Genomic DNA, 25,621 nt, shown 5'->3' on the forward strand with positions numbered 1-25,621 from the left:
CTGAACTTGGGACTTGCCAGCCTTTACCTTGAGATCAGTCTTTCTCTCTTTATATACATGCTTCACTGGTTTTGTTCTCTAGAGAACCCAGCTTAAGGCAGCCAGCCGCAGATAGTAGGATTCTACCTGAACCATCTGTGAGTGAAGTATTTTGGCTCCTTAACCCCCTAGTAGGAGGCCTTGAGTGGTGCAAACACATTTCTTGGCTGCTAACTGAAGGACTAGAGGTTAGAGACCACCCAGAGGCACCTAGGAAGTAAAGCCTGGTGATCTGCTTCTGAGAAGTCAGCCATTGAAAACCCTACGGAGCTCAGTTCTTCTCTGATACACGTGGGCTTGCCATTGAGTCAGAATCAACTCGATGGCAACTGGTTAGTAATTCTACTCAACCAAGTCATTTTAGACAGTTCCTTTTGATTGAAGAAAAAAAGCCAGATCCCCTCTAGTAGCAGACTAGGTCTTGCCTCAATCTTCTCCCCAAACAAAGAAATGTAGAATTTTTAGTTACTTTCAGAACTTTCACTATTATGGTTGCTATTGTTAATTTAAACCATGAGGAAAATCAGCTAAACAATATATTCCTTGTGTCAGTTGGTATGATAAAAATGTTTCCTTTTTTGCCCTGGGAGGCACAGATCTAGCTCACTTTCTACATCTCTTCAGTAAGAAGAACCAAAGAAACAGCTCTAAACCCAACAGAAACAACCCTCTCCAGATAATAAAAATGGGTAAAAATTAACATTGTTTATTATATGAAATTCTATCCTGAGATAGCTTATGTTGGGTAGGGATGAGGGGCAAAAAGGCAGAGAGAAATTATCCAGAACCCTGGGATTTTAGCGCTAGTACTGAAACTGGAAATTGAGGAGAGAAGAGTATTGTTTTCCTTCTTGAAGCTGGACGCATAGTGGGTTAGAGAGGACAAGAGACGAAGCTTGGGGAAATCCATATGTAAGAGTGATACACTTTGTGTGAAGCAAGCAAAACAAGTCTTCTCTGGTATTGGATCCCTACTTTCTTTTTTGTTTTGTTTTAATTGTTTTACTGTGGTTTTATATATATATATAGGAAGCCCTGGTGGCGTAGTGGTTAAGAGCTACAGCTGCTAACCAAAAGGTTGGCAGTTCGAATCCACCAGGCGCTCCTTGGAAACTCTATGGGGCAGTTCTACTCTGTCCTATAGGGTCGCTATGAGTTGGAATCAACTCGATGGCAATGTTATGGGTGTATATATATACTATATATGTATATATAACAAAACATTTGCCAATTCGACATATTTTACATGTACAATTCAGTGACGTTGACTACACTCATCGTGTTCCATCACCACTATCATGTTTTGTCACCACTTATCCATTTCCAAGTTTTCCCATCACTGTTAACAGAAGCTCAGTGCCCCTAAGCAATGACTCCCCCTCCCTCCCACCCCTGGTACCGAGTAACGACTTTCTGTGTACATTTGCCGTCCTAGGTGTTAGCTATGAGTGTGAGGCCCGTTTTTTAATGCAGTCTTCAGATGTGCTTTGATTAGTAATGTGTTAGTTTTCTCAGGCTACCGTTAAATTATTACAAACTGGGTGGCTTAAAACAGTAGAAACCTATTCTCTCAGTTTGGGAGGCTGTAAGTCCAAGCTCAAGGTATTGGCCGGGTAAGTCCCTTCTGGAGGCTCTGAGGGAGAAATTTTCCCATGTCTCTCTCCTAACTTCTGGTGGCTGCCGATGACCCTTGGCTTCTAGAAGCTTTGCTCCAGTATCTGTCTTCATCTTCACGTTGCCTTCTTCTGTGGCCTTTTCTGTCTCTTATAAGGACTTTCGGAAACCCTGGTGGTGTAGTGGTTAAGTGCTATGGCTGCTAACCAAAGGGTCGGCAGTTCGAATCCGCCAGGCGCTCCTTGGAAACTTTGTGGGGCAGTTCTACTCTGTCCTTTAGGGTTGCTATGAGTCGTAATCGACTTGACCGCACTGGGTTTGGTTTGCTTTGTAAGGACTTTCTCTTTGGATTTAGAGCCCACCCTAAGCCAGTACGATTTCATCTTGGCTCTTAGCTTAATCACGTCTGCAAAGACCCTGTTTCCAAATAAGGTTACATTCTGAGGTTCCAGGTGGACATGAATTTTGGGGGGACACTATTCATCCCACTAACAATAGGAAATGTGATTTTTGAGTATTTGACAGTTTTAGGGTAAGGATACTGAATTTTACAGAGCATGCATTATGGTCATATTTTAAAATAAAATATGGTATGTATGGTTGTTGGAAAAAAAAAGGCAGACTCACAGCCGTCTTAAATTACTTTTTGCTCCTCAGAATGGAGAGATGATGTATGTATGTGGCAGCAGCATCCTTGGACTCCCCTTTATATTTCTTCCAGAAATCCAGATAGGGTCCACTTAAGCGAAGGGAAATGGCTAACTGGTGATAAGTTGACCTTTGTTCCCATTTCTGTTTGAAGTTTGGGGGTAAGGCAGGGCAGTCAGTGTATGAACAGGTCTCACTTCTCCTTGGGGAGTCCTGGGAAATCCCCTCATCTTTAGGAAGGTGACAGTGATCATCCCTTGCGTTTGTATTTGCTTTATAGTTTATGGAACGCTGTAATTGCCATTGTCTCATTTGGTCCTTGACAGCGCTGTGTGATGGACAAGTTAGGTTTTAGCTTACCCCTTTATCAGACCAGGAAATAGAGACTCTGAGAGGTAGAATTACTTGATCAAGATCACATGGCTAAGTGTGGGCACAGCTGGACTAGGAGTCTAAATTTTCTGACTCTGTATCTTATCTAGTGCTCTTTTAACTGGAAAACCAATATGGAATCACAGAGATCCAGAAAACAAGGTTTGTCACTGTGCCCAGCTTCTAGTTGTCCCTTCTTTCTCCTCCCTGTGTCCCACCCCGGTGTTACTTCTAGCTGGCAAAGTTCTACCACAACCCTTTCCTCCGTGGGTGAGTCCTTAATTCCTGGACCCATGTTTGTTTCTCTTTCCCTGGCGTCTGGGGCCTCGAAGAGCCTGTAGTGTCTCTAGCCTTCCAAGGCCAGTTGGCAACCTTGTCCTTCTGTATCCACCCCCCCAGTTCTCACAAAGCTGTGAGTGTTCTCTTGTTGCTCCCCTCGATTTGATCTAAAACTCCAGTTCACTCATCCAAAGTCCCTTCTGGTGGCCCTCTGTCCCCAGTTAGGTTCTGTAGTTCTTCATACTCATTTGTTCCTTCCACACATATTTATTGATCTCCCACCATGTGCTGGGCATTGTGGTAGGTACTGGGAAGCAATGGTAAGAAAACCAGCATGGATGGAAATGGAACCGTACAAATGTAAAATTACAACTGCCCAAGTCCTCTGAATGAGGTAGCAGTGGTTCAGTGGTAGAATTCTTGCCTTCCATATGGGAGACCCAGGTTTAGTTTTCGGCCAGTGCACCTCATATGTAGTCGCCACCCATCCCGGGCTTGTGTGTTGCTATCATGTTGAAGAGGTTTCAGGGGGAGCTTCCAGACTAAGACAGACTAGAAAAAAAGGGCTGGTGATCTGCTTCAGGAAATCAGCCAAAGCAAATGCTATGGACCACAGTGGTTCAGTCTGCAACCAATCATAGGGATGATGTAGGACTGGGCAGCTTTTCCTTCCATTGTGTATAGGGTCGCCATGAGTCGAGGGCCAACTCGATGGCAGCTTACAACAACAAATCCTCTGAAGGAGAGGCTGATAGTGCTGTGAAGAGAGCATCACTAAAAGTTCATGACCAACGTCTCCTTGCTGGGACCCAGCACATACTCACCACTACTCACGTGCTGGTACACAAGGAATCCTGGCTTGTCAGTTTCCAGTTTGTTTAACACAGCCAAGCACTGGCAGTGTACATATTTCTAGAGTCCTGATACAACATCTGTGGTTAAGGGAGGCAGGCTGAGAATGAGGGGGTCTTGATTGCTCCTTTCATGTAAAGGAAGACTGGAATTGTTTAAATATAAGTGATTGGGCTCAGAATCTCCCTTCCTAGTGGGAAGGGACTTGAGCTGTTTCTAGCTGGTTCGCGTCACCACCTAGTCCTGCCCAGGAGGAACTCATTTGGGATCCCGTTGAGCTCTGGAAGGCAAGGTAAAGGTCAACCACATAAGGCAGGGACTTCTTCAGCGAGGTTCCCTACTAAATTCAGTTTAGAATTCTCAGTCAGTAGCCCTAAACCCCAAGGGGAGAGGGTGCCTGTTAAAATTATGTGGCAAACTCACACACGTATACCAATGTTTGCTTTAGCACTTTCACAATAGCCAAAAGGTGGAAATAACCCAAGTGTCCATCAACAGATGAATGGTTGAACATGTGGTACAGCCATACAATGGAATATCAAACCCCTGTTACGGTGGAGTCAGTTCTGACTCATGGCAACCCCATGTGTTACAGAGTAGAACTGCTCAATAGGGTTTTCTTGGCTGTAATTTTTAAGGAAGCAGTTCACCAGCCCTTTCTTCTGCAGAGCCTCTGGGTGGGTTCGAACTGCCAACGTTTAGGTTAGCTGCTGATTGTAAACCATTTGTGCCACCCAGACTCCAGTGGACTATTACTTGGCCATAAAGAGAAATGAAGCTCTGTTACATTTAATACCTGCAATGACATGGATGAACTTGAAAACATTATGCTGAATTAAAGAAGTCAGACACAAAAGGACAAATATTGTATGCTCCCACTTACATGGAATACCTAGAATAGGCAAATGTGTAGAGACAGAAAGTCGATTAATGGTTACTGGGGGCTGGGAGGAGAAGGGAGTGGGGAGTTACTGCTTAATGGATACCAGGTTTCTGTTAGGGGTGATGCAAGAGTTTTAGAAATACTGGTGATGATTGTACATTGTGAATGTATTTAATGCCACTGATTTCTTCATTTAAAAAAAGGTAAAAATGGTTAATTTTGTTATACATATTTTACCACACACACACACAGACACACACACAGACACAAAACTACACAGGAAAAGATAAACCTGGCGTACGTTGGGGTGTGGGGAAGGGGAGAGTAAGCTGTAAGAGAAATTTATTTCAACCAATTGGAGAAATAACAAAAAGCCCTGATATAAAATATTACCTTACTTTTTAAGTAGACAAATGAGTAATAAAATGTACTTATGAAAAAAATCTACATGGGGAGCTATTTGCAAACTATATTGCTGAGTATAGTTGTTTCCTGGGTGTATATTCAAAATGCATCTTCCTGCCCCTCCTGCCCTTACTAAATCAGCCTGGGGACCTGGGGCCTGGCTGGCTGTGGGTTTCAGAAGCCTTCTGAGGGTTCTGGTGTTATGTCCACAGCTGAAAACTGCTCTTCTAGGAGGGATTCCAGGTGGCCCTGCCACTGTTACTGTCCTGACAAATAGAAGCATCATAAACACATCGAAAGGACGAGTGAGAAGATAGCGTTGGCAAATTCGTCCTTAGAATAATTGAATTGTTTGTGTTGTAAAAAGAATTTGGTGCTAATTTGGAAATGGATACTGGCTATGGTAGCACATGATGAACATAACCAATGTTACTGGCTTGTACATATAAAAATGTTTAATTGGCAAATGTTTTGTTATATATATATTTTGCCACAATAAAACAATTAAAAAAAAAAGAAATTGATGGTAGTGACCATTATTTGATTTAACTGACCATTTTCAAGAAAAATATTTTATCCTATTTTATACTAATGGGATAGTTGAAGGAGCCCTGGTGGCACAGTGGTTAAGCACTTGGCTGCTAACCAAAAGGTCTGTGGTTCAAACCCACCAGCTGCTCAGCGGGAGAAAGATGTGGCAGCCTGCTTCCATAAAGATTTACAGCTTTGGAAACCCTATGGGGCAGTTCTACTCTGTCTTATAGGGTCATTATGGGTTGGAATCAACTCTATGGCAGTGGGTTTTGAGGATCGTTGACTTGGTGACAAAATAAAATCTGAACCACCTGCTTGTTTTATGAAGCCCCTATCTTCTTTAGTTGGGTTTTCAGGTCAAGATTTAATTAAGGAAACCTTAAGTACCTACTCTTGCAGGTATTGGGGTATTTACAAACATAAATAAGACACAGGTGTAAGTTCAAAGAGACCGGAGTCTGGTGAAGGAGATGAATTTGTTTATAAAGATTCAGGGTGCAGTTCTCACAGACGCATGCCAGTCTCAACATTGCAAAAGCTCTATTTTCCATCCTTAGTTCTATGCTGTTGCTTTTCGCAAGGCTAATGTGAAACTCACCCCTTGCAAGTTAACAGTCATTACGGGTTTTTAAGTCTCTTATTTTTAGGTAAAAGTAAAACCCTGGGTATAGTGGAAAATCATCGCGTCTAGTCCCAGGGTTTAGACGAGCTACCCAGCCTATTTGACATCTGTTTCCTCATCTATAAAAATGATGGTAATAGCTCATAGCATTGTTGTGAGGATAAAAAAAGAAACAAGACACAGGCAGTCCCCGGGTTATGAACGTCCAACTTACGGACAACTCATACTTGCCCTTTGATGTTACGTGCGGTAAATTTGCCCTCACTTTGAAATGACTGAACGAACCCTTACTCGCAACAAATCCATCATCACGATCACCTTCACGTGCTGCACGTGCAGCTTTTAAATCATTGAAAAGCTTCAAGCCTTTTCTTGCACTAAAGTCAGGCTAAATCAGAACCGTATGCACCTGTTCCAACTTACCTGCACCTTCTTAATTAAAGGCACACAGGGATGGATCTTGTTTGCAGCCTGGGGACTGCTTGTATGTGAAAGCGCCCAGCCCTATGCCATGTACATGCCTACTAATAAGTGTCCTTTCCCTTTCTATCCCTTCAACTTTAGGGGGAAAATAGCATTTCAAGGCAACAGAAAATAGACCTCTGGACCTATTGATTTATATGGCTATGGAGAAAAATTCTCATAATGATTTGCCTAGATCAGCATTTCTCAGTGGTAGCATGATTGCCATTTTACACTGGATAATTGTTTGGGGGTGGGGGTGGGAAGGAAAGGAGGACTGTCCTGTGCGTTGTAGGGTGTTGAGCAGTATTCCTATCCTTTACCCATTAGGTAGCGCTCCCCAACTCGTAACAACCAGATGTTGCCAAATGTCCCTTTTGGGGGACAGTTGTCCTGATTGAGATCCACTGGCCTAGACTCGTCCACCTCTCTTGTGTGTGGTGAATCTGAAATGCCTACAAGCATTTAAAGATTTTTACTGTTGGTCAGGGAAGTACAAAGTAAAACCACAGTGTGGCTACTACTAACACCTACCAGAACCGCAGGAATGAAAAAGATGGGAAAGTGTTGATGAGGATATAGAGCAACTGGAAATCTTGTACACTGCTGGTAGGAGTATAAACGGGTACAACTGCTTTGGAAAACTATTTGGCAGTATCTGCTGAAGTTGAATATATGCTTCTCACTCTGTGACCCAGCTTATCTACTCCTAAGTATGTATGCAGCAGGAATGGATTCCTATGTTCTCCAATGGCATGTACTAGACCATTCATCGCAGCACTCTTTGTAATAGCCCCCAAGTGGGAGCTACCCAAAATGCCCATCAACAGTAGAATGACTGAAGTGTAATGTATTTGAATTGTGGGATAGTGTACAGCAATTAGAATGACGGATTTGCAGCTATACATAAAAATAATGCTCATAAGGCATAATGTGAAAGAATACAGTCACAAAAGAGTGCTTAGCATATGATTCTGTATATATCAAGTGGTCAAAACTACTCTATGCTCTTAAAAGTTAGGATAGTAGTTAACCTGCAGGGGTATTTACTGGAAGGGGGCACAAGGGCGGGCAGTTAAAATTCTCTCTGTTAAAATAATAGACATGGTTTCTGTTTTCTGGACTGGACCCTAACTGGTTGAGGGCATAATTCTGGGAGTGGAAAATGCTGGAGAATGAATGATTGTACTGTGCAGGCAAGTTGAACAATTGAGCGAAGATTGGGCCAGACATTGAAACTAGCAGTTATCTTAACCCTTCAACATGCTAAATGTTTGGGAGCTTTCCTGCAATGGATTTCTTCTCCTGTTTTTACACTGGGAAGTGACTTCTAGCTAATTTTGTGGGAATACATATATCCAACAATAGTTATAATTTATTAGAATGTGAATATTATTAGAATAATTTTTTACTCGTGAATGTTCTTTGAATGAGATTTACTGAAGCCTAAAATGGAGTTTGGAAACCCTGGGGACGTAGTGGTTAAGAGCTATGGCTGCTAACCAAAAAGGTCAGCAGTTTGAGTCTACCAGCAGCTCCTTGGAAACCCTGTGGAGCATTTCTACTCTGTCCTGTAGGCTCACTATGAGTCAGAATCAACTCGATGGCAACAGGTTTTTTTAAGATGAAGTTTAGGGAGTTCCTTGTTGGTGCAAATGGTTAACACACTCAGCAGCTAACCGAAAGGTTGGAGGTTCAAGTCCGCCAAGAGGTACCTTGGAAGAAAGGCCTAGTGACCTGCTTCCAAAAAATCAGCCCTTGAAAATCCTATGGAGCACAGTTCTACTCTGACACACATGAGGTCGCCGTGAGTCAGAATAGACTGAACGGCAACTGGTTGAAGATGTTAATACTAATGAAAACCAGCAGAGTATCATAGTGACATGAAGGAGCAGTATGTTGTTGAGTATATAAGGTGTGCTGTCAAATATGTAAGGCACTAATTATAAAACTAACAAGTTACAGTGTTTTGGCAACGCATTTCTCCTCTCTTGGGAATACTAATCGGATTACATTTCGTTCTCTGGTACTGATTTATTTAAAACATCAGTCCCAGTTTGTACTATTTCATGCTATTTGTATCTTAAATTCATATATTAACAAAACAGATTTCATATTTAATAATTTGCTATCAGGTGAATTCTTTTTGCTAGTATTTTAGTTTTTGAAAGATTTGGTGAAAGTTAAGTATTTGTTAAAAGATAGTCTGCTGTGAGTTTTTTTATTAAATGAACTAAGAGGCTTGTTGTGGTTTGAAATACAGTGCATATCAGATGAAAACCTGTTCTGTTGAGTCAATTCTGACTCATAGTGACCCTATAGGACAGAGTAGAACTGCCCCGTAGGGTTTCCAAGGAACAGCTGGTGGATTCGAACTGCCAACGTTTTGGTTAGCAGCTGGGCTCTTAACCACTGTGCCGCCAGGGCTCCGCGTAACAGGTGAGGATGGCCCAAATCGCAGAGGGTGCGGCCCCAAAATTGTCTATGCAATTTAACTTTCACCGCTAGAGGGTGCTATTGTATCGAAAGTCTAAACCTTTGCGTTGACGTTTTCAAGTTGGGGGAAAAAAGCGCATATATTTATGTTAAAATCTCACTATATTACAGTGAATGATCTGGAGCTGCTTAATGGAAGTTGGGAGTGTTTTAACTTACAAATGGTTCCATTTTATAAACTGTAAAATTCGAGTATATAACTTAATGGAATTTTCTTTTATGAAAAGCTTGACGAAATACTATATATTTTTTCATCATTATTTCAGTGTGAGCAACTCCAGGTTAGAGAAGTAAGTGATATTTTATTATATATTTGAGAATTCTTTCTTCGAAAGAAAATATTAACAAAAAAGAGAATTTAATAGATATCACATCATTTATACTTGAGGCATTTGAAATTTGGTTACTTCACAGCTAAGTTGTTGAAGACCTACTATGTTCAAAGCAGTCTTTATAATCTGGTGGGGGAAAGAGACATGAATATCTGAGTCTGCCTATTTTGAGGACTAATTGCAGTACAAACCAGAAAGCCAACTGCTGTGGCACTGACCCTGACTCGTGGTGACTCCATTTATGTCACGGTGGAACCGTGATCACAGGGTTTTAAATGGATGATTTTTCGGAAGTAGGTCACCAAGTCTTTCTTTCAAGGTGGCTCTGGGGGCACTCCAACTTCCAACCTTTTGGTTAGTAGCTGAGCACGCTGACTGTTTATACTACCCAGGGACTCCAAATAGCTCCGAAACAAACCCGCTGCCGCTGAGTCGATTCCGACTCAGAGCGAATAGCTCAGTAACCAAGAAACCCAAAACCAAAACCTTTGCTGTCGAGTTGATTTCGACTCATAGCGACCCGATAAGACAGAGTAGAACTGCCCCCCATAGGGTTTCCAAGCAGCGGCTGGGGGATTCGAACTGCCGACCTTTTAAAGGTTAACAACTGAGCTCTTAACCACTGCGCCACCAGGGCTCTGAATAGCTCAGTAGAGGTATTTATATTTCCCAGTGTTTTTGAAAGGATTATTGTTAGGCTAAACATTAATATTTTCCCTTCCCTGTAAGTGCTTGCATGGAAGTATTTTCTATTTAAATAAATGTCTGCGGAGTGATTTTGATCATGTCTTTTATTAAGCAGCTTGCTGTTTTGGAATTTTGATTCTAAACTGGTAGCCAACCCTCTAGCCAACAGACAAATTTCATCCAGTGATTATTAGCCTGGACTTTCACATCTTTTTGCCATCTCTATTTTTTTTATTACACAAAGATGCTGAGACCCAGCCGTGATTAACATTTATTGAGCACCTATTGTGTGCTGTGGGGGGAGCTTTGGATTAAGAACTGAGGCTTAGTTTTCCATCCCTCTAGAAGCTTCCCATTTAGTTAGGGAACTGACACTAATACAGGAAATAATTAGTAAACAATAGAACACAGAAAGCACATACATACATATCTACATGCTCAGAAAGTTTAAGATAGTTCTCTCTGTAGACTTTGTTGTTTAGGACAGATACCTCATCTTAACCATCTCTGAATCTTTTTTAAAGGTCAAAATGGTGTTTTGAATTTTATTATCTTTAGTTCTTAAACCGAAACCAAAAGGAGATACTATGGTGTTTAAAAATAAGATGTGTACAATCCAGTGCTTATAACCTTCCAGAACATATTATCTCACTATGTGCCTGATTTTTAAAAAATGGGAAGCTCCTTGCAACCACCCCCCCACCTTGACTATATAAAGAATATACTGTTGGTAGGTAAGTTGGAAATACAGAAAAATATAAACATTACCCATTATCCAGAAATGTCCACAATTTGGTATATTTTCCAGTCTCTTTAATGTGTGTATACTTGTTTTCTGTATACGTGTACATATTCATAAATTGTAAGCAAAATTGGTGTATAATCTATGTATTGGTTTTATATCCTATTTACTTGTTTTCAGTTCATGTAGGTAGTACTATTATCATAGAGTACATATACTATTTCGTTGTATCATTATATATTTTTTAAGCCATCGTAATGGGCTATATAATATTTTGTCATTGTTGTGTCACAGTTTTAATTCATTCCCTTATTTTTGCGTTTTAGGTTTTCATTGTTATAACTAGCAGTAGAATAAGCATTTTTATGTAACTCTTTTGACTAAGTCTTACTATTTCCATAAGACAGTTCTGGCTGTAGAGTCCAATCCAAGGAAAAGGGCATGAATGTTTTAAACAATACGGATAGTTTGATGAGTATGCCAGACTCTAGAAAGGGCATATACAGTGAACAAAATTCCATTGGCATCCCGCCTCGCCAGCATTAAAGAAGATTGAAAAAGTCTTTTCTTTCTGTTAATTTGAAAGATAGAAAAATCACTTAATTTTTAAAAAAATTTTAAAGGAATCTTTTTATTGTTTAAAAATATATATAACATTTGCCAACCCAATGTTTTTAACATGTACAATTGAAAATCACTTTTAAAAAATCATATTTATTTGATTATTAATGAGGTTGAACAGCTTTTCCTGAGTATATTGGCCATTTGTTTCTTTTTCATGGTCTTTGTGCATTTAAAAAAATACTTAGATTGTATGTTCCTTTTTCTTTCTTTTTTTTTCCTATTTTTAAATGCTTTCTATATACCAAGAACATTAGTCCTTCATCTACAACGATCTATGTTACAAATGTATCATTCTGTTTTGTGTTTTACCTCTCAACTTGGTTTTAGCATTTTTTTGATGTACAAAAAACAGAATTTGTGTATTCAGCCAAATTCTTCAATATTTTCTTCTGTGACTTCTTTCTTTTACTAAAAAAAAAAAAAAATTTTTTTCTGCCTTAGAAAATGGTTTCCTAGTCTCAATCTGTAGTTTAAGTTTTTAAAGTATCTCTTGGAAGCATTTAGAATTTATTTTGGTGTTTCAGTGTCAGGGGAGGCTTTGTTTGGATTCTCCTCCACGTAGTCTGTTTTCCCAGTTAATATGGCTTTTGTAATCCACTTCTTCCCCGCTGGTCTGGATTTTTAATTCTTACATATGGTGAGATCTGCTTAGTGCCACCTATTCTGTACCTGGGTGGCGCAAATGGCTAATGTGCTCGGCTGGTAGCTGAAAGGTTGGCCGTTTGAGTCTACCCAGAGGCTCCTCAGAAGAAGGGCCTGGTGATCTGACAACTCAGCCGTTGAAAACCCTGTGCAGCACAGTTCTACTCTGACACACATGGGGTTGGAGTCAGTGCAAAGGCAACGAGTTTTATTCTGCACCCAATATCACCCTTTTAAGGGTCCTTTGCTTTATGTTTTAAATATCTGATAGATCAAATTCCTTAATGCTTAAAAAAAAAAAATTAGCTCTTCCTACCTGATTTTTGCATATAAAATTTAGAACCACCTTTTTCAATTTCCTTTGAAAACAATCCCATTGTTTCTTTAATTTAAAATATATTAACCTATGAATGAATTTGAGAAGAATGAACTCTTTCCAGTATTTAGATCTTCTTAAATGAATGAATTGATTGCAACTTAGAGTGGGATCAGCATCAAAATGAGCATATAAAAGTGTGAATTTGTGCTTTTCAAGAGATATTGACAGATAAACACCAAATTAGATAATCTCATGTGTCCTGAGAATAGGGAGAAGGGAAATGAAGAATGCCTTTAGGTGTTACTGATTTTATCGAACAAGTTATTCACTGCTGGGCTACCATGTGTTACGCTTATGCTACCCCAAATGCTGACCTTGAAGAGGTGAAAAATGCATGGTCCTCACTCTTAAACCCTAGGCTTGGTTAAAATAGAAGCATGCTTTGGTAAAGTGATAGCATAGATGAGGATGGCAGTTCAGATCTACCAGCTGCTCCTTGGAAACCCTATGCGGCAGTTCTACTCTGTTCTATAGGGTCACTGTGAGTTGGAATTGACTCGATGGCAATGGGAAGAGAAATAAAATACAAACGACCAATAAGAACATGAAAAGGTGCTCGGTGTCATTAGTTATCATCATTGTTGTTAGCTGCCATTGAGTCAGCCCCAACTCATGGCAATCCCATGTAAAACAGGACGAAATGTTGCCTGGTCCTGCGCCATCTTCATCATCACTGGTATGTTCAAGTTGATCGTTGCAGCCACTGTGTATTTTGAGTGCCTTACAACTTGGGAGGGCTCGTCTTCCAACACTCTAGTAGATAATATTCTCTTGTGACCCATAGAGTTTTCATTGGCTAGTTTTTGGAAGTAGATCACCAGGCCTTTCTTTCTAGTTTGTCTTAGTCTGGAAGCTTTGCTGAAACCTGCCCACCATGGGTGACACTGCAGGTATTTGAAATACTGGTGACATTACTTCCACATCACAGACACCACTTCACACCCACTAGGATGGCTAAATTAAAAAAAAAAAGAAAATAAGTTTTGGTGAGGATATGGAGATGTAAAATGGTACAGCCTGTGGAAAAGTTTGGTGGTTCTAAAAAAATTTAACATAGAGTTATCATATGAGCCAGCAGTAACACTCCTAGGTATGTACCCAGGAGAATTTAAAGCAGGGATTCAAACAGATCCCTGTACGTCAGTGTTCATAGCAGCATTATTCACAATAGCCAAAAAGTAGAAACAATCCAGTGTCCATCAACAGATGAATGGATAAATAAAATGTGGTATATTCATTCATGCAAGGAAATATTATTCAGCCATGAAAAGGAGTGAAATACATGGATGAAACTCCAGTGCCATTATGCCAACTGAAATAAGTCAGACACAAAAGAACAAATATTGTATGATTCCACTCATGTAATATCTAGGACAGGCAAATGCATAGAGGCAGAAAGGTGATTGATTAGTGGTTACCAGGGACTAGAGGGAGGGAGCAATGAAGTTACTGCTTAATGGATACTGAATTTTTCTTTGAGGCAATGAAAAATTTTGGAAATAGGTAGTGATGAAGGTTGCACAACATTGTGGACATAATTAAAAAAGATTTAAGAGATATAAACTTCTCTGTCAACTTGCTATAAAAGTTTCTCAATGTTTACTCTCAGTTTCTGTATCTAATCTTGCCTGCTAAGTAACAAAAAGTTCTTGAACTCCTCCACGGACCACACTTGAGTAGCGCCATGCCGGGCGTCCCTGATAGTGGGTAGGAGGTGGCTAGAGGCTGGGAGTTTTATGACAGACCATTTTAAACACCCGTCAGGGTGTGCCTGTAGGACGTGTCCACACAAATGATTCCCATTCCCAGGATGAGAACCAGTGTTGTAAGAGATGCCGAGTTGTTAGAGGGAAGTTATTAAACATTTTACTCAGATCTTTACAACTGTATTGTTTGAATCATGTAGTTAAATCACACATTTTTTTAAAGACTCCTCAAAATAAGTGTATAAGATGAAGTATCTTAAGGCTTGTCTCCCCACTCAAACTAGAGTTGCCTGGGCCTCTTTATAAAAAATACTGATGCCAGGCCCCACCCCTTCACATCAGTCTGGGATTTAACTTCAGAATCAGGATTTTAAAAAGGTGCCTCTTGTTCCAACAGAGTCCTTGGGTGGTGTGAACAGTTAACACACTAGGCTACACACCCATAGATTGGAGGTTCAAGTCCACCCAGAGGTACTTTGGAAGAAAGGCCTGGTGATCTGCTTTCCAAAATCAGTCACTGAAAACCCTGTGGAGCACAGTTCCACTTTTACATGCATAGGTTCCCCATGAGTCAGAGTCAAATCGATAGTGACTGATTCTAAGTGTACCGCCTAGCTTGAGAACCACTATTCCATTGTCTGTATGATAGAGTAATGCCTTTCTCACACCTATTCCCTGTTGGTTATGTAAATACAGAATTTTCAGCAGTTGACTTTCTCCCCTATGGGATATACTAATGAGTTCTAAAGATTTCTGAACATATTGCATACTAGTATATATAATAAAAAACCAAACCTTTTGTTGGGTTGATTCTGACTCATAGTGACCCTATAGGACATAATAGACTGACCCATAGGGTTTCCCAGGAGGGCCTGGTAGAGTCAAACTGCTGGCCTTTTGGTTGGCAGCCGAGCTCTTAACCACTGCAGCACCAGGTCTCCAGTATATATATATCATACATAATAATACTCTCTTTCACCTGCCCTGCCTTCCTTTGTTTTATAGGAGGTAATAATACTCTCTCTTTCACCTGCCCTGCCTTCCTTTGTTTTATAGAAGGTTATAATGTTAGGAAGAAAAAAAAAATAACACTAAAAGTAGTTCTACCTTCTGTTTTTGGAGCCATGGGTCAGTCATTTAATCCCTTTGAACCTCAGTTTCCTCTGCAGTTTCACTGCCCCGTCCATCTGCGCTGTTTTGGGGATTATAAAAGAAAAGTCGTATGAAACAGTAACCTCAAAAATTTAAATATACAGTTAAAATGTAAGTGGCCATCATAAAACAATTTTAAAAAGAAAAAGAAGATATACACACATATGTTTATGCACAGATACACAGCACGGCAAAACTCTGAGTGAAGTTACACAGAAGTTAAAAATTCAAATTCCATGGAAGTTTGCTTCCATGATGGGTTTTTTTTTTTTTTTATAAAACTTTTTCCTCAGCTCCTGAAAACAAGAAGCTTGATTGGTTTTCTCTTTTCCTCCCAGGCTGTACAGTGGCAGAGGGGCGGCGAGGGCCTCTTCTGTGCAGACCCCTCACCTCCTTCCTCTTTCTTTCCAACACTCCAGGCACTTAGGGGCTGATCTTGTGCAGACTTTTTTTTCCTGTGCAGAAACGAGCCCTGACATTTGCAGCGCGGCGAGGCCCAGTGCGCCTGCGCGCCCCTGCTGCGGGGAAGAGGAAGCTGGTTTACATAGGAGTCATACCTCGCATAGCCAGCATGTCAGCGCAGCGGACTTGCAGCGGGCTGTGAGGGACGCTAGCGTGTCTTTGTCCTAGGAAATGTGCTTCATGTTTGCCTCCTTTGCCCTTTTTTTATTCCGAAGCAAGACTTGCAAAGACTTCTGAAACTACTTTTTTTTTTCATGCTCCATCGAGGATACAATACGTATACCGCCTACAAAGAAACCCTGGAAGGGTTTTGTGTGTTAGGTTTTGTGTGTGTGTTCCTTTTTCCTTTTACTCACGTTGTTTTGATCATCTGAGGTCGGGCCTCTGTCTTTGTGAAGTTAAGAGAGGAGCCAGGAGCTACTCAGCAATCATTGATTTTTTTTTTTTTTTTTCCCCTTGAAACTCACTGTTTGGGGGCGAAAGCAAAGAGCTGGTTTTCTTTGCTAGCCCAATAAATGCTGTTTATGAAGATGGACCTGTTGAACTACCAGTACTTGGACAAGATGAATAACAATATCGGCATTCTGTGCTACGAAGGTAGGTCTTCCCGTCCTAGAAATTGCTCTTACTTTGGTAAAGGCCACTCCCTCCTGTGGAGTGATCGGACCGCATTCTGGGCGTTTTGTGCTTTTTTTCTTGGGACTTTAGGGTGTCTGAAAGGCAAGCGTTCGCTATTTATTCTTCCACGGCAAGTTTGTTGTTGGTATCACAGACTCAGCGATGACGGTGGAGGGGCCTGGGTGGGCGCGGTGAACTCTAAACTGGTGGAAAAGTTTGCTTTACTTGCCACTTCTTAACTCTTTCCAATGTTTCGCTCTTGAACGTTTCTTTCTTTTTGATTTCCGGTGGTATTTTCTGGAAAGGAAGAAGTTCTAGGGCCCAAGTAAAAGTTAAACGTGTTGTTTTGGGGGGGCTCGGATACTCAAACATACCACCACGTCCGGTGTGGGTGTTGTCTTCCACCCAACGCTCGGAGTTCTCGTGTCGAGGAGAACAAAAAGTTACAGGGAGTTTTTTGTTGTAGGCAGAGCGATTGTCCCCAACAATGAAGAATATTCGTATTCCGTTTGGGGACTGGAAGGGCAGCGGAGTTACAGAGCACAGACTCGCCCTTTGTTTGACTTGCCATTTCCTGTACCGCTCTGAGAGAGTTCTGACATTGAGGGATGGTCCCTCCACACTCGAGTCCCCTGTGGAAATAATTACACAACACCCCCGGCCAGAAGGCTAAATTAAAGAAAAAAAAAGGGGGGGTGGACTCTGAATTCTCATTGTTTCTTAAATCTCCCACGAACCATGAGGTGTTTTCTCACTGCCTCGTAGTGTTTCAAGCTGTCTCTGGTGGTGGGAAGAAGGGAAAAAGCGATTTCTTGATCTTGTGGAACCCCACCTACGTGCGTTTTGAAAAAGTGGTAATGGCCTGGGTTTGACCGGACAGGAGGCTCCCGGGGAGAGGTCAGCTTGGCTGGGGGAGTGTTTTTTGTTGTAATCTGATTCACCAGGAGCAGTTTCCATGCTTTCTCCTACAGTAAACGGAGCATTTCTCTTGAAAAACAGGGAAGAAACTTGGGAGGGTGAACTTGATTCACTGGCATTTTTCATGTAAAAATTTCAGGCCTGCTTTCCTGACCAGTGAAAACTTGTTTTTTTCCCCCTCTCAGTGGAGGGAAAAAAAAAAAAAAACCTCATTCATGCTGTTTTTATTTAACTCTATGATAAGGATATTTAAGGTCTAAAAAAAATGGTATTTTTTTGTACTCCTTTCAGTTAGGAGAATGGAGGTGACTTGCTTTCTTTGAATCCGTGGGTTTTAGGTATCATCTGGCTTTCTGAACTCACTCAGGCCTAGAGAACGATACAAGCAGCAAGTGCCTGAGCACATTTCCTGTGAAATTAACACATACGATTTGAAAAACTTAAAAACAAACTTTTTCAGTGAACAAGAAGCTAAAAACACTTCAGGCATTAGTAATATAGTATTTAAAAAACAAAACATAATGTCAGCCTCAGAGAGGAATATAGGGATTGTTAGGAAATTGATACCAGATTAATTTTTTATGTCTCCAACTGGTGGTGGTGAGGAAGAGCTTCTGGCAAGTTTGCCTGCGTTGATTTATCGTTGTGTACTGTGTGTGACTGTGTAATACACACGAGAGTACTGTTCTCCTCGCCTTTCTGCCTGTTTGGGAGGAAAAACTTCGATTTTGGAAGTGGAGTAGATATTTGGAATAATATACTATAGCGTGTTTGGTTTAAACATCTGCTGTTATTTTCCTTATTATGAGAGTTAACATTATTTTAACACCAGAGTAAATACACAGGAAAAGAAAAGCATAGCAAAGTGTGAGTGGTGTTTATAGTGAGTTGTTTATGTCCTAGTGGTTTTCCCAGTGTAAACTCTGCACACATCTGCTCTGAGCCCAAAAAAGGTGTTTTGAAGATGGGCATGCATCTTATACGGGGATTTTTTGTCAGAAGAGTTTACACAGTGTTTGTTCCTTTAAATCCAACACTTCAAGAATATTCGTATTAAACCTATCAGCTCACCAGCATTCCAGGGAAGTTATTTGGAAAATGGAATGTGTAATTGGTAGGCAACATTTGATCTCATCATTAGCAGAGATAGGTTCCACATCTCTTCAGACTAAAAGGCGAATTAATTTTCTGAATTATTGTGTTAAGAATGAAGGTTTTGATTATTCTTACCGAATTACCTTGGTAATTATACCATAGTGCTTTGTTGTCTTAGACACAGCTCTGTCTGCAGAGTACACGTGCTTGCACTATTTTTCGTCAGCTTTTCTAGCAACTTGTATTCAAATAGGTTTTTAGTCAGTTCTCATGTAGCATGCAAGGCCTTCCTGGAAATGCCGCTTTAGAGTGGACTCTGAGTGATTTAGGTATGGATCCTCCCCACTTAGTAACTGCCTTTTGGCACCTGCCTTTCACCATAGTTGTCTACAAGTATAATTAAGAAGAGAATAAAGAGGGAAAAAATAACCACAAATAGTAGGTTTTAGGGTTGTAGTGCTGGGGGAGGAGTGTGAGAAGATGGGGCAAGGTCTGGAGGAGTCCAAGTCTGGCTAACTCCTGGAAGCTAAGTGCCTTCACTAATGATCAGCAAATAAGCAGACTGTGCTTGTGTTAATCCATCCGTTCCAAAACCTCAGGGTTTATGATGACAGTCCTAACCAGCTCATTGCTCCTTATCTTCCCAATGTTCCACTTATACCCACCTGAAGCCCAGTTTTGCCTCCATCTCCATGAAGAGGTCCTAGACCAATCCTGCCCTCACTGTTCCCTCTGAACTCCTGGGAATACTCCGCGACTAGGCTGTAAGCCTCAGGAAGGCAGGGCGCTCTGTCTGCTTCTCCCGGTGCCCCAAGTCCCAGCACAGTGCCTGAGTAGGCTCCTAGGGGGTAGTTTGGGATGAGTGGCGACTCAGAAAGCGTCAGTGAAATCTCTCAATTGGCAGCTATGGATGCAACTGATAATTTAGCGCTTAATTATGTACTGTCCTGTACACACTGATTATCTAATTATCGTAGAGCTATAAAAAAAAATAGGAGGCCTTAAAACCAGTTGCCGTCAAGTCCGTTCTGATTCACGGCGACCCCATGTGTTAGAGTAGAATTGTGCTCCACAGGGCTTTCAGTGCCTGATTTTTCAAAAATAAATCACCAGGCCTTTCTTCTGTGGTGCCCCTGGGCGGACTCGAACTCGAACTGCCAACCTTTTGCTATTAACCATTTGCTGTTAACCACCCAAACACTCCTGTAACAGGCCTTAGACATCATCTGATACATTTGCCATGTTTTTGCCAAGGAAATTGAGGTCCAGAGAGAGAAATTGCCTTGTCTAAGCACGTTCAGAAACTGTGCGGAATTGAACTGAGGTTAGAGCCCAGTGGTTTTGACTATGCCATGATTCTGCTGTCCCAGACTAGTTCTCTGAAATACTTTATGTCTTGTCTCCCTAACTCATTCTGAGCTCCTGTATGTCAGGCACCATGCAGTATCTCGGGTGCCCTCACAGCATAGGGATGACATCCTCGATTGCAATGCACAGTCAAGTCTGCCCGGAGTCTCTGTTCCCCTGAAGCCAGTTGGTCTATGTTCTGAGGCTGTTGTGACGTTCAGAACAGACTGAGGACCAACAGGCCTAGGTGACCAGCCTCACAGGAGTTACCTCTCTCTGCTGCTCTGCCGCGTAGGTTTGCTTTATTTTTTTCTGATTGTGCAGAGGAGAAGGGCCTGCGTAGATCCCAGTTAAGAGTGAATCCCCAAGGAAACAGGGCGAAGGTTAGACCACTGACTTTTCTCAAGTTGGCAGTTGGTTCTATTTACCTGATTACTTGAAAAGTTACATACTGATAAATGTCGGGAGCCCTGGTGGCTCAGTGGTTAAGTGCTTGGCTGCTGCCTGAAAGGTTGGAGGTTTGAACCCAGCCTTTGGTTCCATGGGAGAAAGACCTGACCATCGGCTCCAGCAAAGATGACAGCCTAGATAACCCTATGGAGCAGTTCTACTCTGTGACCCGGGGTTGCTATGAGTTGAAAATTGACTTGACACCTAATAACAACAGTAAATGTACTCATGGTTGGCTGTGGGTTTAAGTTGCTGTTTGTGATACCTTAATTAGGGGTTAAGAGCCATTAGTGTATAATTTGGTAGAAGAATTCTCCCCCTTTTAATTTAATAGTGTGATTTATATTGGGAGAAAGTAAGAACTTGCATATGTTGATAGTCTCAAGGCTTAAGAGAAACCTGAGTTCCAAGTAAATTTTTCTACCGCAAAAGAACATGATCAGGCCACATTTAAATTAAGATTCTGGAATTGAAAAAACGCACACATTAGAGTCGTTGAGGCCCTGCGAGGGACAGGAGTGAGGCTGGGGGATGGACCTCTTGTTTTCTGCCAGGCTAACCACCACCAGTAGAATGGAGTCCTGGTCTCATTGTTCTTTGTCTAACGAGCTCAGAGGCATCAAGAAACGTCGAAAGGGACAGCGTCGGGTGCTGTTAAGGTGAAAAGGCCACGAGCAGAGCCATTTTGTACCAGCCTCGAGTCCCCAGCCCTGAGAACCGGTGACGCGCTGTTAATCCGCGGGCATATTCCGAGGTGGGACATCTAACTACTTCGTCGTGGCTTTTCGTTTTACTTCAGCTTTTTACTGGTAGGAAGGAGGCGGGAGAGAGGGCCGAGGAGAGAAACGGGGAGGAGCTGCATCTAATAAATCAAGCCCAGGTGAACCCAAGAGGTCTGACCCGTTTGTATTTCTTCTAATTACAGGTTGTGAGGGAAAGTGTGATTATACCCTCCTTCCTTCCCGCACCCCAGCCCTGTTTCTCTGCCCCTCCTCCAAGGATTATTTCCCTCAGCTGTTTAGCTCTTGGAGCCCACACATGGCAGATCTGCCTTCCTTCCCCCTACCCTGCCCTTTTGTCTGTGTCGCCTGGTGGCCTGGTGTTGCCGTATTCTTGGGGTGTTTGCATTTGTTGCTGTAAGGACGATTTTAAAAAAAAAATGCCATAAGACATAAAGAAATCCCCCTCGGCTTGTGAGAAGATCCAAAACCTCTCAGTACAGTTTAGTCCGCTAGCGTGAGGTTGTTGGAGAAAACCGGATTTTGTCCTGAAGAAATTAGATCCAGACTTAGCACTTCTGCATCTATGTAAAAACTGTCTTCCCAGGGAGTGTTTCTTGCTAATATCTGTTTTATCTCCGTGTTATTCAGTGACTGTGTGTTTAGTGTTACTTATGTATTGAATATTTTTTTTATGTATTGAATATTTAGCTCACTGTAACTCTTATAGTATAAGTTTGTAGTACAAAATAGTTCCCTTCTCTGTTATTTTTTTTAATGAATTCATCCATCAGTCCCCCACCACTCAAAAAAAAAAAAAAAAAACCCAACCATGGATGCTTAATTTGAAAAAAGATTCCAAAAATGATTTTACTTACTCCATTTATTCTTTTTTTCCCTTCTTGAATGTCATGTTCAGCTAAGTTCTAAAGAATTATTTCCATCACTTTGTTTTGCACTCTTGCCTCCTTTTCTGCATTTGTAAAAATTTTGTAGATTGTTTTAATTTCAGGGTATTGTATATAGAATGTTTTAATCTTAGCAATGGGAATCACTGCTAGTTGAAAGAATGTTTATTTTCCTCTAGATAAAATAGAAAATCTATTCTTAAAGATTTCTTTGTTGCTATTTTATGTGATGTTTCCAAACTCTTAACATTTCACCCTTTTGTTTGTAAAGAAGTCTGTAAACATTAACAGAGGGAAATATATTTAGTAAGTAATCAAGGAAAACTCAGTGGTGTCCTTTGTATCCAGTTTCTTAGATATTTGTGGAATGCCTTACCTCTGCTGAGGAAATGTATTAAGCCTCTCTCTCTTAACGTTTTTATTATGAAATATGCCATTCATACAGAAAAGTGCATAGAACACATATATAGTTTATAGTCAAAAAATGAAGGACTTTGTAATCACTTCCAGGTCAAGAAATAATAACCAAGTGTTCTTCCCCTGTCAGAATTCCTCCCAGCTCCATGAGGTCATCACAGTTGTAACTTTATACCTTACTGTGTGGGGAGTCCCTGGGTGGTGCAGACAGTTAATGGGCTGTCTGCTAAGCGAAGGGTTGGCAGTTTGAGCCTGCCCAGAGGCACTTCAGAAGAAAGGCCTGGCCATCTACTTCCCCAGAATCAGCCACTGAAAAACCCTGTGGAGCACGTTTCTCCTCTGACATACATGAGTCAGTATTGACTCAGTGGCAACTGGTTTTACCTGGGTACAATTCTAAACAAATTAGCTTCATCTTGTCTGATTTTTTGAGAGCTTTATAATCGGAGTTATCCTGTGTGTCTTCTTTTATGTCTTGTTTATGAAGTCTTTTAAAGTCTTGGAATTTGGGGTATTCTGGCTGTGGAATATACACAGATGTCCCAGCCTTCCTTCTCGTTCACCTGTTCCTCCAGGGCGTATTAAGTAGAGCTGACAGTGCTTTGGTTTGAACTTTTTTTTTTGTAGTCAATATTTTATTCACATTCTTCACCACCTGTTAAAGTCCATCAACATCTATGCCAGAAGAGAAGATTGTTAGAAAACTTCTGCAGAGTGGAAAATGGGGGACACTTTTGGAGACGCATAGCTTAATTAGTGTCTGCACAGCAACTTTAGTTCTGCATTAATAACCAATTTCGTTAAAGGCTGAGATTTGTTACAAATCAACTTTGTTACAGTGCCAGTTTTCTTTGGATGTTAATCTAGGGATTTTTGGATCCACAGATAAAGCTTAAATTGCTCCAGTATTCAAACAACATTCCACATTGTACAGAGAGGGCTGTTAGCAACAAAGATCTAAGACAGTAGCCTGCATTGTGTAGCATCTGAAATTGTGAATGAAAAGGAATCTTCCGTATGTATTCGTCTTGATTTTTATATCTGCTTTGCCTGAAAACAGTTGCCTGTTAAATCTACTTCTTCTTGCAGATGGTGGCACCTTAGGATGCGAGTTTGATAGCGCAAGCTCCAGAATTTAGTGTGCTCGAAGCAGATGTACTTTGCCAAGCAATTTAGCAAAGTTGTTTACACTGCCTGTAATCCAGCTGGACAGAGCCTGTGCTTACTCACTGATAATGCTTGAGGGAGTGATGAGCGCAAGTTTCTGGAAGTTTCCCCCCTTCGTAAAAATAGACTATGTTTTAGAACAGTTTCAGGTTTATAGAAAAGTTGCTCAGAAAGTAATTTCCTTATATCCAGCTTCCCCCTGCACAGTTCTTCCTATTATTAACATCTTGCCTTCCTGTGGTACATTTGTTACAGTTGAGGCAATATCCATCCATTATTGTTAACCAGAACATTGATACATTATTATTAACCAAAGTCCATTTATACCCCCCCCACCTCTTAAAAGAAACACATCATCCCTCATGTGGCACCACTATTAAAGTGGCAGGAATTAATGAAAAGCCTTTCAATGCCAGCAGCTTTTTCCTTTACCCATTTTCTCCCGTTCTTAACATGCAGGCCCTCTTGAACTAGTATTTCCCTGATGGGCAACCGATAAAACTATTAGCCGACCCCGCAGAAAACCACTGTTTTTTTTTTTTTTTTTTTACTTTTTTCTTGCTTTCAGCTACGATCTCTTTGCCAATGCTTGAAATCACCCATGAGAGTGATTTAGGGAGCTTTTTTAGGAATATGTAATAGTAGCTGTAAGCAGGCTCTATGTTCTACTGAAACCCAAAACCAAACCAAACCCATTGCCGTTGAGTCAATTCCGACTCACAGTGACCCTTGTAGAGGGTAAAAGGAATGGAAAATTGTAGTCACTCTCAGCATAAAACCTGTGTAAAGTTTTCTAGCCACTGCTCTGCTGAGTTCAAAATTGGGGGCATTTGCCACCAATTTCTGGAGACAAGGAGGGGAGCGTTTTTCTGTTTCATAGCAAGAGATGGATGATATAGGTAGGAGACTAAGTGGAGGGCAGTGAAGTTTTAGACCTAACGGGGATGTCACACATTGCTCTTGATGTCCTATACTAAATACAACACACTTAAAAATATTTGGTTCTCTATTTTGTCCAATAAAGAGACAGAGTGGGAGAGGGCATTTTAAAAAAAAAATAAAAATTCTTATAGAGCTGGAAAAATCTTTATTCTTCATCGAAGGAAGAAATAGAGAAGCCACCCCATCTTCCTGTTTTCCCACCTGCGAACTCCTCTGAGTCCATCCGTATCTCCTTCCCTTCAGGCACAGTGGAAGGCTAATCCTATCTGTACTCCCAGGCTCCCACCCTTCTGGCCTCAAGGACTTACTTTCCAGTCATCTGTTTCTTCTCTGATTTCCCCATCTTCTCCTGTTTCTTTCTCTTCAGCTTGTGCTCCTGTACAAATCTCTCCCAACTTTAAAACGTACCCTTCCGTAATTCTTGGGTTCTGCTCTTAACTGTTAAACCATCTCTTCCTTGCCCTCCAAGTTCTTGGGAGAAGCTCCACTTGCCTGTACTTCCTTCCTGCACATACTCCCCTACAACCTGAGTTCTGCCCCCGCAACTCCAGCGGAATTGTTTGGGACGAGGTCACTGCACCATATCTTAGTGGCCAGTTCAGTGCACATTTTTAGTCCTCACCTTGATCTCTTTGTGACACTGGGTGCTGATTCCTTCCAAATTCTTACACCCGGTGGCTCAGATACTTACCAAATACCTCCTCAATTCTGGTAAGAAAATTGTGTACAACTGACAGGGGCTTTGTGGAGCTTCTGGTGGGTGGGTACCACTTGTTGTTGAGGTGACCCTGACTCATGATAATCGCACGTGTGTCAGAGTAGAACTGTGCTCCGGAGACTTTTCTGTGGCTCATTTTTCAGAAGTAGATCACCAGCCCTTTTTTCTGATTTGTTGTTCCCAAACCCAAACCTGTTGCTGCTGAGTTAATTCTGACTCATAGCGACCCTATAGAACAGAACAGAACTACCCCACAGGTTTTCCAAGGAGTGGCTAGTAAATTTGGACTGCTGACCTTTTTAGTAGCAGCCGAGCTCTCAACCATTGTGCCACCAGGGCTCCCTTGTCTTAGTTGAACCAAAAACCCTCTGCCATCGAGTTGATTCCAAC

The 25,621-nt window shown here is 41.3% G+C and overlaps 1 protein-coding gene across 2 annotated transcripts in view; it reads left to right on the forward strand.

The window, feature by feature from the left end:
• The window catches only part of VGLL4 (vestigial like family member 4), a 163,616-nt gene that overhangs the window by 65,900 nt on the left and 72,095 nt on the right, over positions 1-25,621 (forward strand). Inside the window, exon 1 of one of the 2 annotated variants that reach the window (XM_003409753.4) lies at positions 16,009-16,529. The exons of the other annotated variant lie outside the window; for it this stretch is intronic. Within the exon in view, the coding sequence (XP_003409801.1) occupies positions 16,448-16,529 (82 nt within the window). The 5' untranslated portion in view covers positions 16,009-16,447. Of the gene's footprint in view, positions 1-16,008; positions 16,530-25,621 lie in introns of those variants that run through there. 2 annotated transcript variants of the gene reach the window in all.

Source organism: Loxodonta africana, chromosome 22, assembly GCF_030014295.1.
Source record: "Loxodonta africana isolate mLoxAfr1 chromosome 22, mLoxAfr1.hap2, whole genome shotgun sequence".
Taxonomy (NCBI): Eukaryota; Metazoa; Chordata; class Mammalia; order Proboscidea; family Elephantidae; genus Loxodonta; species Loxodonta africana.